The 13,909-nt window shown below is 37.0% G+C and overlaps 2 protein-coding genes across 3 annotated transcripts in view; both read right to left on the reverse strand.

Annotated features, from left to right (window-relative positions):
- The window catches only part of slc43a2a (solute carrier family 43 member 2a), a 28,206-nt gene extending 22,595 nt beyond the window's left edge, over nucleotides 1–5,611 (reverse strand). For both annotated transcript variants that reach the window (XM_051861282.1, XM_051861281.1), the window contains exons 1-2: nucleotides 5,416–5,611; nucleotides 3,733–3,958 (exon numbers count right to left, since the gene is read on the reverse strand). In XM_051861282.1, coding sequence (XP_051717242.1) covers nucleotides 3,733–3,892 — 160 coding nt within the window. In that variant the 5' untranslated portion in view covers nucleotides 3,893–3,958; nucleotides 5,416–5,611. The remainder of the gene's footprint in view (nucleotides 1–3,732; nucleotides 3,959–5,415) is intronic.
- Nucleotides 5,612–6,511: 900 nt separating this feature from the next.
- si:dkey-118k5.3 (NLR family CARD domain-containing protein 3) lies at nucleotides 6,512–13,324 on the reverse strand. The gene is made up of 8 exons (XM_051861280.1): nucleotides 12,687–13,324; nucleotides 10,338–12,223; nucleotides 8,732–9,154; nucleotides 8,537–8,623; nucleotides 8,285–8,368; nucleotides 8,113–8,196; nucleotides 7,949–8,032; nucleotides 6,512–7,857 (listed from the first exon to the last, which is right to left on the reverse strand). Exons 2-8 carry the CDS (start codon nucleotides 12,155–12,157, stop codon nucleotides 7,764–7,766), a joined length of 2,676 nt encoding a protein of 891 aa, XP_051717240.1. The 5' UTR covers nucleotides 12,158–12,223; nucleotides 12,687–13,324; the 3' UTR covers nucleotides 6,512–7,763.
- Between the last annotated feature and the right edge of the window lie 585 nt (nucleotides 13,325–13,909).

The raw sequence follows: 13,909 nt of genomic DNA on the forward strand, positions 1-13,909 counted from the left end.
CTACAATTTGAGTCATATTTCACACATCAAAATGTAAAAATGTAGAAATTTAAATTTAAATCACTAATTAAAGCACAAATAACATTTTATGTATACTACATTACTAAAACTGCCATTCAAAATTGGGTTCAGTAAGCTTTTTCCTTTGAGAGCTATTAATAATTTTATTTAGCAAGGACACATTAAATTAATCAAAAGTGACAGTAAAACAGTTATAATGATATAACAAATGATTTCTATTTCAAATAAATGCTGTTCTTTTAACTTTCTATTCATCAAAGAATCCTGAAACAAATGATCAGTTTCCACAAAAACATTAGGCAGCAATTTTTCAAAATAATAATAATATTTATTTCAATAATTAATAAAACATAATGTTACTTGTGCACCAACACAGCGTATTAGAATGATTTCTGTAATGATGCTGAAAATTCAGCTTTGCATCACAGGAATAAATTACATTTTAAAATATATTAAAATAGAAAAGAATTACTTTAATTGTAATAATATTTCAAAATATCACATTTTTGATCGATTAAATGCAGCTTTGGTGAGCATAAGAGACTTTCAAAAACAATCTTATAGACCCCAAACTTATGAATAGTGGTGTATACTTATTTATAAATAAAATACCAATTAAAACATGTTATGGACCTAAAAAAAGCCTCCATTTTCTGTATGCAAAATATTTTTTCTTTGCTTTTGGGCTGAAATATGACTTGTAGATGTTCTTGACAGGTTTTGTCAGATTTACATATTAGGTCTCTTCAGATGAATGAGTAGCTCTATTTCAGATGTTTATGAACCCATTGTTCCACTAGATCTAATCAGCAAAAACCAGAGACAGCCAGAACTGATTTTCCATCTGCTTTGATATGGAGAAGTGAGAGAAGAACGGAACGAGAATTCAACACGAGTCAGAAGAACAAAAACGTCATGAACACAGACTCAGAAGTGCGGGGCCAAAGCATTTCGCCAGGCAAGCATTTTCCTGGTCAGTGTTTCCTCACGCCTGCTGATTAAAGAGAACCATCCAGCTGATAATGTGAGATAGAAAGCTGAGTCCAAGGGAAACAAGTAGGTTAGGAAACAGCAAGATAATCTCTTATTTACATTGAGCAAACTTTTGAGACACATTTACTTCCTTGTGTCATCAGACATGTGAGGCCTGGTGTCTAGAATCTCAGAACTAGATGCTGACAACAGCTGAAATGAAGGAGAGTAGGGAAGTGTGAATGTACAAGATTGCAGTGCATTTATATTTTTGACCTCTCCCATTATTCTATCAATAATAGTCTCGAAAAGGTTTAAAATAAGAGTCGTACTAGGCTATTACTTAATGTTAGCTAACAATGAGGAGGTCTGAAGATGAGAAAATCCATGTTCCTGTGTTTGGAACTTCACATTATTGCACGAACCACAAAGTCTCAAACTCAATAAAAGTGAAGAAGGGAGGACAGACGTTCCCTCCAGATAATGGCGATGATGTTTACTTGGAGCCATTGTGCTAATGTGTCATAAGATATCAAATTAGTCCGGCTGTTTCTTTGTGATTTCGGAAATGTGTTTTCACAAAGGCGTGTTAAATCGTTAAACAGACAGATTTCACAGTGGAAAAATAAACCATGGCCAGTTCAGAGCAGATTGGATGAGTCTCCTGACCCCATTCACTGAAAAAAGTCACAATCACAGCAGCACAGAAAGAACTTTTTGAAGAACGTTACACGCCAGTAGAAACTTCAGACTAGTGTCAACAAGCAGATATTTTGATACCATTAGCAATAATGTTGAATTGCTAGAAGCCACATGACAGTACAATATGAACAGACAGGAGTTCAACTAAAATCCCCTTATTTATCATTGCACACTCCCCCTCGTATATATACATATATACATATATATATATATACACACACACACACACACACAGGGCTTAACATTAACTTTTTTGCTCACCAGCCACTGTCGCTAGTGGTTTTCCATAGTTACTAGCCACTCAGTATTTTCACTGGCCACAATTTGACATCGATACCATGGGGAAAAACTGCCATATAGATATTTTTAATATTATCTCATAATTTGGCAGCAGGTATATTAGGCTGCTGTCACTTTAAGACCTGACGCACGGATCCATTATACTGTCACACATGCATTACACACCACTGCTGAAATGAAATCCACCCGCAATTGGCTGGTGTGAATGTCAAGCCCTGTATATTATATATATATATATATATATGTGTGTGTGTGTGTGTGTGTGTGTGTGTGTGTTGGATATCTCTGTTCTGCATACCCCAAAGGTTATTCAAAATATGGCTCACAGGCAAACATAGCACTCCATTAGCACTCTTAATGTATAAGTATGAATTTATGTGTATCAGTACATGATGTATTAATAAATAAAGTTAATCTCTGAGGTCAGTAGAAACACGCTGTTCTTCACAGATGTACATCATGACCTAGACACATTTGTGCCAAGAGTTGTAAGTAGACCTGAACAGCCCTACTCCAGTTAAGATTCCATATTCATCTGGATTAATTACACAGCAAAAATAATTTCTTACTCAGTGTTTTGTTTTGTTTTCCAGTACAAATATCTAAACATTCTTAAATCAAGATACATTTACTTGAGAAGAAACATGACATAAGATTATAGACCTTGTTTTCTATGAAAAAAGGTGACTTGATGCTTAAAAAATATATCTGCTAATGAAGTGAGAAAAATGTTTTCACTTTAAATTATTATTTTTTTGTGTATTTAGTATAAACTATTAATTTTGAAACATTTTTCAGAAAACAAGACTTAATATTTAAGTGCTTTTGTTTCTCATGTAAATATATATTTGTACTGGAAAACAAGACAACAATACTGACTGAGAAAATTCTTTTTTTGCAAGTGTTCATTTTTATTAAAGGCTGTGCTTTTAAAGCACAACATACAAGTAATTATAAGTTGACCCACATATCAGTTCATGGAATAGTTGGTGTCTTTCATCTTTGTTAAGTGGTCTACACTACTTTAGCTATTCAGAAAATCAACAATTAGTCTAGCATACCGTCCTTTTGAAGTGTTCCTGATATTTAATGTTTGATTAAGCCTTTCTTTCATACTTAAGATGACACAGCTGTACATGGTATCTCTACTGTGTTATATAAGCTAAGCAGACTGATGTCCTCTGGTCTGTTTACCCTCAAATCAACTCTGTGACGAAGCTCAAATTATCTAGACCCCCTTTGCCAACATTCTGATGCCAAACAAGCTTGTAGATGCTGTTTGTAATTCCTAATGGCAACACAAAGCAAGAGGGCTTCCAAATAAGGTGCACTGACTCTCAGTGATCGATTGATATTCAGTTTTGGATTCCTCCAGAAGCCCTGCGATGGGCGCCAGACAACAGAGATTTTTGTTTTTCATAATGCTGCATCACATTCACTTATGCAATGAAGCGATTATAACATCTATCAACTGCTGCAGGCTCTGTTGCCAAATAATACAGGATTTGTAGGTCAAGACTGCATTCCAAGATGGTTTGAGTCAATCTGCCAAACATTTACTGTTAAAATCTAAGTGGGGAAAGAGTAAAAACAAAGCAGTTAAGATGCTTTGTATATATATTAGACTTTCCTTTGATGTTCATGCAATTATTTGGCATCCATAGTGCATAGTGAATGTCTTATGAGTTTCTGTTTGATTCTGTAACACTGAGTGCACTCATTTGTACCCCTCCTTACCTGGTTCTCTGCAGAGGTAGGAGTAAAAGCCCTCTGATTTCAGCATAATGAGCAATGAGCCCCATCCGAGCAGGACAGCAGAGAACAACAGGCTTTCGATCACCGCAGTAATCGCCATCCACCAGCGCCTGGAGAAGGCTGTGGCCAGTGAGGGAGCCATGGCTGAAGGAGATGACAGAGTCTGTGCTGGTAATACAGAGGAAATCCCCCTAAACTTTGGGCAATCCTGTGAAAGTGGCCATAGAGTTGGATGTTAGTTATTTAATGTTGAATACTAAATAGTATTATTAAATTACATATTTAATACATGTATAATGATACATTTTACTTTTTTTTAATCTCTTAAATGATTAATTGTTTCAATGTTCTTTTGTTTACAGTATGTTTTACCCACAACTCCTGTCGAACATCATTTAAATTCAGTTCCTTTGTCTCGCTTAGCTACAAAACAGCTCATAAACAAAAAACAGCTGAGTTCCAAAAGAAAATGTTGTTGATCGAAACTCCGCCCATTTCCCCGCCTCTAGTCCCTCCCTGCTAGCCTCCGATTGGCTGTTCGAACATTCGCTTCGCCCCTCATTGGCTACGCGATAAACATATTCAGAGAACAGCTCCACGTGAGACCAAGATCCAGCCGGTTCGAACCAGTGCGGCGCGATTCGATCGCTTTGTGCTACGGATATCTTTATGCAAAATGTATTTATCCACAGGCGAAGTGACATTGCGTCATAAAAAATATACGATTCGATTCGGTTTACTTTGCTTTGTTGGGAAATGCAAACAGACATCTTACACGTATTGTTTTATATGCTCACAAAACGCTTCATAAAACTATTTTAAGCACTGAAACTCGTTCGTTTTACTAGTCGAATTGTCTTTCCTGCTTTGCGCGCGATGTCTATATGTGAACGTTTTAAGGAGTATCCTGCGGAAAACGAGCAGCCCTAAAACTGGTCTAAACTGGACAGGCATCACCATCAGTGCCTCCGCCTGTGTGTGTGTGTGTGTGTGAGCGCCCATCTCCCCTCCTTCCTCCTGCATACAGAGCTCAGCTGTTCAGTGTATACACTATCTGCACTGAATAACAGACTCGATAAATGCACTTCCTGGTTATCGCCGCACACTATTGTTCTGTACTAGGGTAAATAAATACTCGCTGTAAAATGCCTACATTGTCACCATATGATTAAGCAAAACACGGTTTCTGACTGCAATTGTAAAAGCTCGTATAACAACATGAATCAAATAAAACGTCATTTACAAGACAATCATTACGCATTTTCTGGAAATGAACAATTGTCGAAGCTATTCAGTGCAAGTTGAATGTCATACAGCTGTTTACACATTGAACAAAGTTGCGGCATAAAACTCATAAACCGCGTTATATATAACGCTAATTCAAACAACACATAACAGTTCTGTTACAGTTCATAACGTCAAAACGTGCAATGACGTGATAAAATATCTTTGTTATAGTCGTTGTCATACGGACGATTTGTGCAAAAAAATAATCTAACATTTTTTAAAACAATATTTAATAATTTAAAAACAGAAATAAATGAGTTACTTCTCCATAAATGACTATATAAACTGTGTAAAATGTATATAAAATTACCATGTATTATAATATCAACAGTCTTAGCAGGTAAACTTACAACAGAGCATCCTTATAATGAGTCATACCTTTTTCCTTTTCCAAATCCTCGCTTCGGCTGTCTTCAGAGTAGAAAAGGCATAAACAACCCTGTGATACCAATTTCACTCTTGGGGTTATGTTCATACATACATTTATTCCCCAACATCTCTTATTCCTGATTTTATATTTGCACCGCTTGCTTCACACAAACAAGCCAACTTCCCCATTGGCTGGTTCCTGAGCTAGAGATGAGACCAGCCAATCAGAGCGCCGCTCGGCGAAAATATATAAATAATTGCAAAATATATTTTGCTCCAGCTCAAGGAACATTCACAGAACCGGATTGTTGTGGTCCCTGCTACAATTTTTACCGAATTAGATGACCTTTTATGGCTTTTTAACATTCGACAACAAACAAACCCAAACAAAGGAAGCCGTCTTCGTAGGCGTCTTCATGATTTCAATATCTCATAATACTGGCCAAATTGATGTTCACCAATGATATTATTGCAAAACCACTAGAAGACTGGCAGATGAAATAAACGTAACATATCGTAATTGAATTTGTCTTGATGTACATTATGGTTTTCCCATGAAAAAGAAACACTTTGCTCTTTGGGTACTAGATTTGAGCTCTTCTCATACTTCTGAAGTCGCATTTAGCCTATCTGTGGCCTGTATATCAAATATGATTAACATTGCATAATTGAATAGCAAATATAAAAACATTCCGTGTCCGTGTACGTTAAAGCACTTTTTTTACGATGTATTATCAAGTTTCTGTTGTTGCTTGCACTCTTTCTAAGCACTAAACTAAACAAAGGAGTGATACGAGTCACAAAACATCACGTCGGCATCTGGTGGTTTGAATGAGCAACTACATTCAAATACAGATAAGCTACTTTATGAGGGATTACTAATAACAACTCCTATTTTTTTGCTGTTCATCCTCTATTCTGCACATCAATAAACTTATGCAATGTTTGAGACTTGACTATAACAGACGTGAGAATGTACATGTATTGTAAACCTTTGCATTCAACACAGCAGGCGTCAATATATGGAATTATACATCTGAAGCAATGCGGTTTGAACTTTGGGGTGATGACAAACCACAGACTCCATTACCAAAGCAAACTGGAATCTGGAGAACCCATATAATGTGTTTATTGAACAGCTATTTATACATCTTGTTTTAATTATTGCATAACAACACTTGTACTTTGCATTGTAAGAATTGCTAAGCAATAATACTTGTTATAACAATTCATATTTCATTAAGTTATGACAATTAATGATGCAACAATGCATTAACCTATATTATGCAACTTTCAGAAAGAAGACAGGCGTACAATGTTTCAAACACTATTATCTGACACAGATATATTACAACTGGCTTGATGTAAAGTTACAGTGAAAAAGGAAGTCAATAGTTAGCAGTAGTTTCACATGTATATCATTGACTTGATAGTAAACTGCATCGACTGACCAAACAATACTATGCCTTTGTGTATTTTACACATACATTTTACTTCGGTTTATGAAGCATCTAAGAAGAGCCCAGAGCTCTGCCTGTAAAAGCGCCCAGAAAAAAATGGGCAATAAACCACAACAGTGGCAGTATTATTGTCAAACTAGACTGAGACACTATAGCAGAAAAGAGAAAGAAGACAATCTATAAAGAAGTACAAGAAGAACTGACATGTGTCAAAAAGCCATTTTAAGGTCCCCATTTCACAAAATAAATAAATGCAATTCAGTGTCTTTAGAAATAACTGGCTATGATTCATTGACACTTCCGAGTATATCACTGCCGATTAAATACATATTACAAATGTACCATACCAATAAGTAGCTACAGCTCCTTAAAAGTCCAGTAGAGGGCAGTAGTAGCCTGAGCGGTTAACAGTGTTGCCAATTTAGGGATTTTGTCACTAGATTTAGTGACTTCCCCACCCCTTTTGAGACTTTTTTCAAAAGTTTAGGGACAAATCTAGCAACAAACCTTATCTAGATTCTTATTTTGCCCACTGATCTCTATTCATATTTATATAGATCAATGAATTTGCCATTATGATGTCATCTAGTGACATTTAGCTACCAGTTTTAGCTACTTTCAATTATCGTATTTCGGAATTATCATAAATACGAGTTTCCTTGGTAAAAATTTCACATGAACACCCTCCCATTTCGAAACTTGAATGCGATGAGCTCGTAATCACGACTTCAGAAGTGGGAATTATCACATTTCCGATAGCACGTGAAGGCAGCATAAGAGTAATATATCAGTTGTACTCATCTGTTGTACGAATAATGTACGAATGTTAAATGAACCAATTCAGCAAAGAAAATGCTGTTTTAGAGAGGTATTCCACTGGTTTGTCGGTGTTGTGGGTCAGACACAAACTTTAATGTCAAGGTTTGGTCTGGTCTTTGCGAATTCTTTCAGCTTCTTGACGCCATCTTTGGTAAACTTGTTGTCAAACATCCTGTAATGGATAAAAAAAAATAAAAAAAAAACGTATGTGCGAGAACCATGAGGAAATAAACTGAAACAAATCAGCTCTAAATGGTTCTTACCACAGGTACTCTAATGTAGTGTTCTCTTTGAGTGCAGCCATGAGGACTTCTGCTCCTTTGTCTGTCACTAGGTTGTCACGAAGTCTATTGAAGGCAAAATGTTTAAACACAGTGAACACTGAAGATAAATAATTGATTAAAGAGACTCCAATGGCGGAGATTACCTGATATCTGTAAGTGTGTAATTCGTCCTCAACAATTCTGCAAGATAACTAGCTCCATCATCTCCAATTTTATTGATGGCCATTCTAATGAAGGAATGATATTGTAAACATCGAGTAAGATGTAACATATGTGTATTTGTAACTAAATTTTTTTTTTTCCCCCACTATTCACCTGAGATCAGTCACAGTACTGTTTTCTTTCAGCGCTTCCACAAGGATTTTCAGGCCTTCACAGCCAAGCCCTGTCGCAACCACCCTATATTGAACATACACAGTCATGAGCAATTCTCACTTTTCACTATTTTCTTTTATTTAATTTCTAATAATTTATTATTTATTATATATAATTTTTTACATTGTTTATTTATTTAATATATTTTTTTATTTATTATTTAAATTTTAATTTAATTTTTATTTCACTTACCACAGTCTCTGAATGCGACAATCTGGGTTTCTCAAAACGAGGGATAACACAGACGCTCCCTCTAAACCAAGAGGATTCTGACCCAGGCTTTATGCAAAGAACATAAACATTACATAGTACAATAAATAATTATATTTAACACTGAGTGCCTCTGAATAATTACGCCTACAGTTTTTACCTGCCTACACTATTTACCTGAGTGTTGAGAAGAGATGAAGGACCGGCAGGAGTCGGCGTAATCCGTCAGCATCAAGTCCTTGAGCGTCCAAATTTAAAACATGCAGATCTGGGCTGAGCTGTAACAGGAAAGCCAGTTCGCTCCAGTCCCTGTTTTCCGAACCGGACTGACCTGAGGCATGCTGTGAAAGAACTTTCATCCAACCCTGTAGCCGCTGTGGTAAACCAGGGTCCTGAGCCTCATATAGACAGTGACAAACATTGACCTGCCTCTCTGAGCTGAGGGTAGAGCTCTGGAGTTGGGAGTGTAACAGATGGAGGAGGAAGGGAGGAGTCGGGTCTGGAGAGGGCTGGCAATGGAGCAGATGCATCTTGGGCCCATCAGGGAAAAATCCATTTAGGATGAGACGTGTTCTAGGAACCAGCAGGCCGCATACAAACCTGGATAAGTGGAAATAACTGGTCAGTTATAAAATGTAGTCAACACAGTAATCAGAGCTATCAAAAAATCTTAAATATATACTGTATACAGTCAAACCAAAATGTATTCAGACACCTTGAACATTTCATTCATTAATACAGTTTATTCACTACAAATGGTAATAAAATATGACAAGATCTCAGAGTTAAACTGTGTCAGAAAAAAATCATCTTAATTATGTCAGATAACACTTAAGCAAAACATGGTCAGGTCAAAGTGTCTGAATAATTTTTGGTTCCAAATATTTATCAATTTTACTGGTAGTCCACTGTATGAAGAATTTTTGGGTATAATATGTCACAGTTTATTTTGCTATCCTCACTTACATAAATGAACTATAGTGTCCTGCACCCACTAGTAAAAATATATAAAAAATATCAAAAATGTCTGAATAACTGTAAAAAGTAACCTGGCTATCTTAAAATTTTGAGTTCATTGAAATTAAAAATTTTAGTTAATACAATGAAGGAGATTGGTTTAATCAACAGAAACTCAAAATATAGTCATCTAAACCACATTATCTAAGTTGATTTGACAAAAGAAAAAAGTTTATAACAAATCATGACAATATTTTTTTTACAGTGTATGTAAGTATTTTTACAAATATGAATTATTATTATTCAAGAATTATGAATTGTTGGCAAGTTATGCCACATGCACAACATTTTACAATCTGTACTAACCTTTTTGTATCATAAAAAGCTCAAATTTTCCTCTCTTACATATACTGTAAAACATTGCTGGTTTAACTTCAAAAGTAAGTTACCTAGTTGCCTTAAAATTTTGAGTTCAGTGAAATTAAAAATTTGAGTTACTACAATGGAGATTGCTTTAATCAACAGAAACTCAAAATATTGTTATCTTATCTAAGTTGATTTGACTTTGATTTTATTTAGTTTAGCAGACAACTTTAATTTAGCAGACAACAGTTTTTCAGATATTAATAAGAAGTTTTGTTAAAATATTTTTTTCCAATAAAAAAACTAGCAATATAAAAAATATCAAAATGAAAAGACGTGCAATGCGCATGCATTCAAGTCACTGTATGTGCCTTTTTAATGATTTTTTCTTTAAATAAAACAATGAACAAAAATAAAACGTTAATGAAAATGCATTTAATATGAAAACGCTTTTAAAAGGTACCTGCAGAAAAGATCCATGTGTCCAGATTGATGTCGTTCACCATAGCGAAGAGCCTTCTTAATACGTCTGCGGAAAAGACGCCGCGGTCTGCCGAATTTGTTAAAGGCTGATACCATCTGCTTAAACGCAGACTGAAGATACCGGCCTGTGGTTAGTTTGAGGCCTAAAAATGGATCTGTTCCTGAGAGTGACTGAAAAACATAGTACAGGGCAGCCAGGAACTCCTGTACGCTGGTGTGGATAAAATGGAAGCCCTTTTCAAAGGTGAGGGATGCTCGATCCTCTTTAAGTATCTCAAAGAGGAACACCTGTGAGAGTTTGGTGCTATCCAGATTAAAAGAGCTCAAATCAGAGCTTTCGAAGATGAACCGTCTCTCCAGGAGGCCTTTGAAGGCCATAGCTCCCAGGTTTTTGAGTATAGGCTGCATTTCGCCAAGGACATGAGGGGCGTGCTGAAGCCTGGTGTGATGGGAGCCCTCGCTACGCCCTTGCACATGGAATAGCAGGATGGATTTAACGAAGCAGCAGTAGATCTCAGTGATTGTGACTGGTTTGGAGCTCTCCTCAGAAGGTCCCAATGAAGAGTTTGGTTGGTTGGCTTCCTCAATGACTCTTTTTTCTCCTGGCTTGGCACTTACGGAATCAGGACAAAGGCAGGAGCCACCATCATGCAAGGCGGTAGACACGATCCAACAGAATGCGGGAATGTGGCACATGAGGAGAAGGGGCTTATGGGATGACACAGAGGCCCACACTGCAGCGGCAGCCTCCGGAGAACTGCAGTTCTGCTCAAAGTACTGCTTCTGCTGAGCTGAAGAAAAACCTAGCAGACTGTAAAACTGGCTTACCAGCACTGGAGGAACTTTGGAGACCGCATGAGGTCTTGAGGTGAGGAAAATGGACACGCCTGGAAGCAGATTTCCTTTGATTAAGTTCACCACAATGGATTGTATAGGCTGCACCCGCTCAGGATTTGAGCACTTGGGTGTGTGTTCGAAATTAAGAGGGTAGCTGAACTCATCCAGACCATCTAAGATGAGTAAAAACTGGGTTGGGTTTGAGCTCAGTAACTCTTGCAAGTAAGGTTTCAGGTGGATGTAGTGATCCGAGAGCAGGTCCTGCAAGCTCTGCTCTTGAGTTATGAGGTTTAGCTCACGAAAGGACAGAGATAGGACAATCTTGTGCGAGGTGGTTTCTGCAGCCCACTCTCGCACCAGCCGTCTCACAACCGTGGTTTTCCCACTTCCAGCAACTCCTGACAGCATATTCACACCACTCGATAGGTTGGACAGCAGATTCTCATACACATTCCTGAAAACACAGACTTCATCCTTTTGTGTCCTGAAAGCATCCCCAACTGCTGCTGACTCATGTCGGCATTGAGAAGGCGATGCATAACCAGCTTGTCTTGAGAAGGTGATATCAGTCAAGTACCAGATTTCATCCTGGCTTAAATTGTGTCCTCTGATGCTAAGATAGTCCACCAGGCTGTGCTGTCTGGCCAAGATGTCCTTGTGCTTTTTGAGATGCTCTTGCCTGTTGGCCTGTCCTGGTTTTGTGGTGTTATCTCGAACACTTTGCAGTATGTAGAGGAACGCTCTGCATGATTCTTCTCCTCTTCCGTTCAGCACATCCAACAGAACTCTCATACATTCTCGCTCACCTCTAACAGTCGAACCTCTAATGAGACTGAGGTCCTCCTCGGTCAATGCCCCTACATTAAACAGTATGTCCAGAAGGTGTGTCAGGTGTTTGCTGTAGTTCTCCACCAGCTCCACGCGACGCTGTTGAATCTCTGTGCAACAGGCTCCAACTGCCATCACTTTATTATGTTTCTGATTATGGGGGAGTTTGGGGCCCCCTAATTAAGGCTTGACCATCCCCCCCTAAAGGAAGGTAAAAGAAACGGTTTAGACCTATATAAAAAGTATTTATTCTTCTAACATATTAGTATTTCAGTAATGTTTTCAAACAACATTTAAGCTACCACACAAGCTGACAAAAAAGTCGCTTTTGAGGCAAGCATATCAACAATGCGATAATCGAGCGTTTTGTGTTTAGATCGGTATCGGACGGTAAATCGCCAAAATGCTGTCATTATTACTTAATTGAAAATGTATGTATCTAAATATAACCACAATAACAAACAGAAATAGAAAAAAAAATAGTAAACTGTGTTTAAGATGGATGGTTATGTCAAGGAACAACAAAGGAATCTACGAATAGCTACTTCACGCTCGGAAAATGACAGAAACAGAAATACATTCAATGAATACATATACAGTTCCAAATAAGCACAGCGAAAAACAGCAAAATTACTTGATAAAAAATAATAATAAATGAACTTACAGGGTCACATGCATTATTCCCCCACTTCCGTAGACTCTCATTGATTCAATAGCGGTTGAAAGTGAAACTATTCTTTTTGCGATATAATAAGCGTATTATAAACATAATAAATGACAAATCAGAAACTCTTATCGATTACATGTTCTATTTCGCACGTATTTATCGTAATAGTGAAACAGAAAGAGCTTAGGTGTCTAAAAAAATATGACTGAAATACTCTGTATTCTTCTCCTAGTCACCTGATAAATTGGGCAATAGGAGAATACAAGAAGTTGAGGGATCTCCGCCCACTGGCAGAGTTACTTCTCAAAACTGTCTTCTTAATTGTACGTGACTGGCTTCTGTTTACTGTACAGCACACCGATGACAAGAAATAACTCATACATTTATAATTGATTCAACTCCAACAGTTTAACATATAGACTCTATTCAAAATGCTTTTGTTTTGTGTCCTTTGTACTTTTTGGACGTTCATAAACTTAATAGTTTCATGTAATTTCCTGGATCATGTTACCAAAACTTGAACATAAATTAATTTGCTGCCTTTCCAATAGTAATATTTCCAAAAAATTCCAGCAGATGATAAATAAGCAAGACAAATTATGACCTATACCTTAAAGGGCTAGTTCACCCAAAAATTATGTCATTAATTACCCTCATGTCCTTCCACACTCGTAAGACCTTCGTTCATCTTCGGAATACAAATTAAGATATTTTTGATAAAATCCGATGGCTCAGTGAGGCCTGCATCGCCAGCAATAACACTCCCTTTTTCAATGCCCCGAAAGCTACTAAAAACATATTTAAAACAGTTCATGTGACTACAGTGGTTCAACCTTAATATTATAAAGCGACGAGAATACTTTTTGTGCGCCAAAAATAACAAAATAGCGACTTTGTGACAATATCTAACTTAGCGACAATATCTAGTGATGGGCGATTTCAAAACACTGCTTCATGAAGCTTTGAAGCTTTACGAATCTTTTGTTTCGAATCAGTGGTTCAGAGCGACAAAATCCCATAATTTCAGTAAATGAGGCTTTATTAAGTCATAAGTGTTTTGAAACTTCAATAGTTCACGTGACTCTGGCAGTTTGATACACGCTCCGAACCACTGATTCGGAACAAATGATTCGTAAAGCGTCGAAGCTTCATGAAGATATTGTGGAATAAAGTCACTATTTTGTTATTTTTGGCACACAAAAAGTATTCTAGCCGCTTTA

This window comes from Ctenopharyngodon idella, chromosome 15 (assembly GCF_019924925.1).
Source record: "Ctenopharyngodon idella isolate HZGC_01 chromosome 15, HZGC01, whole genome shotgun sequence".
Taxonomy (NCBI): domain Eukaryota; kingdom Metazoa; phylum Chordata; class Actinopteri; order Cypriniformes; family Xenocyprididae; genus Ctenopharyngodon; species Ctenopharyngodon idella.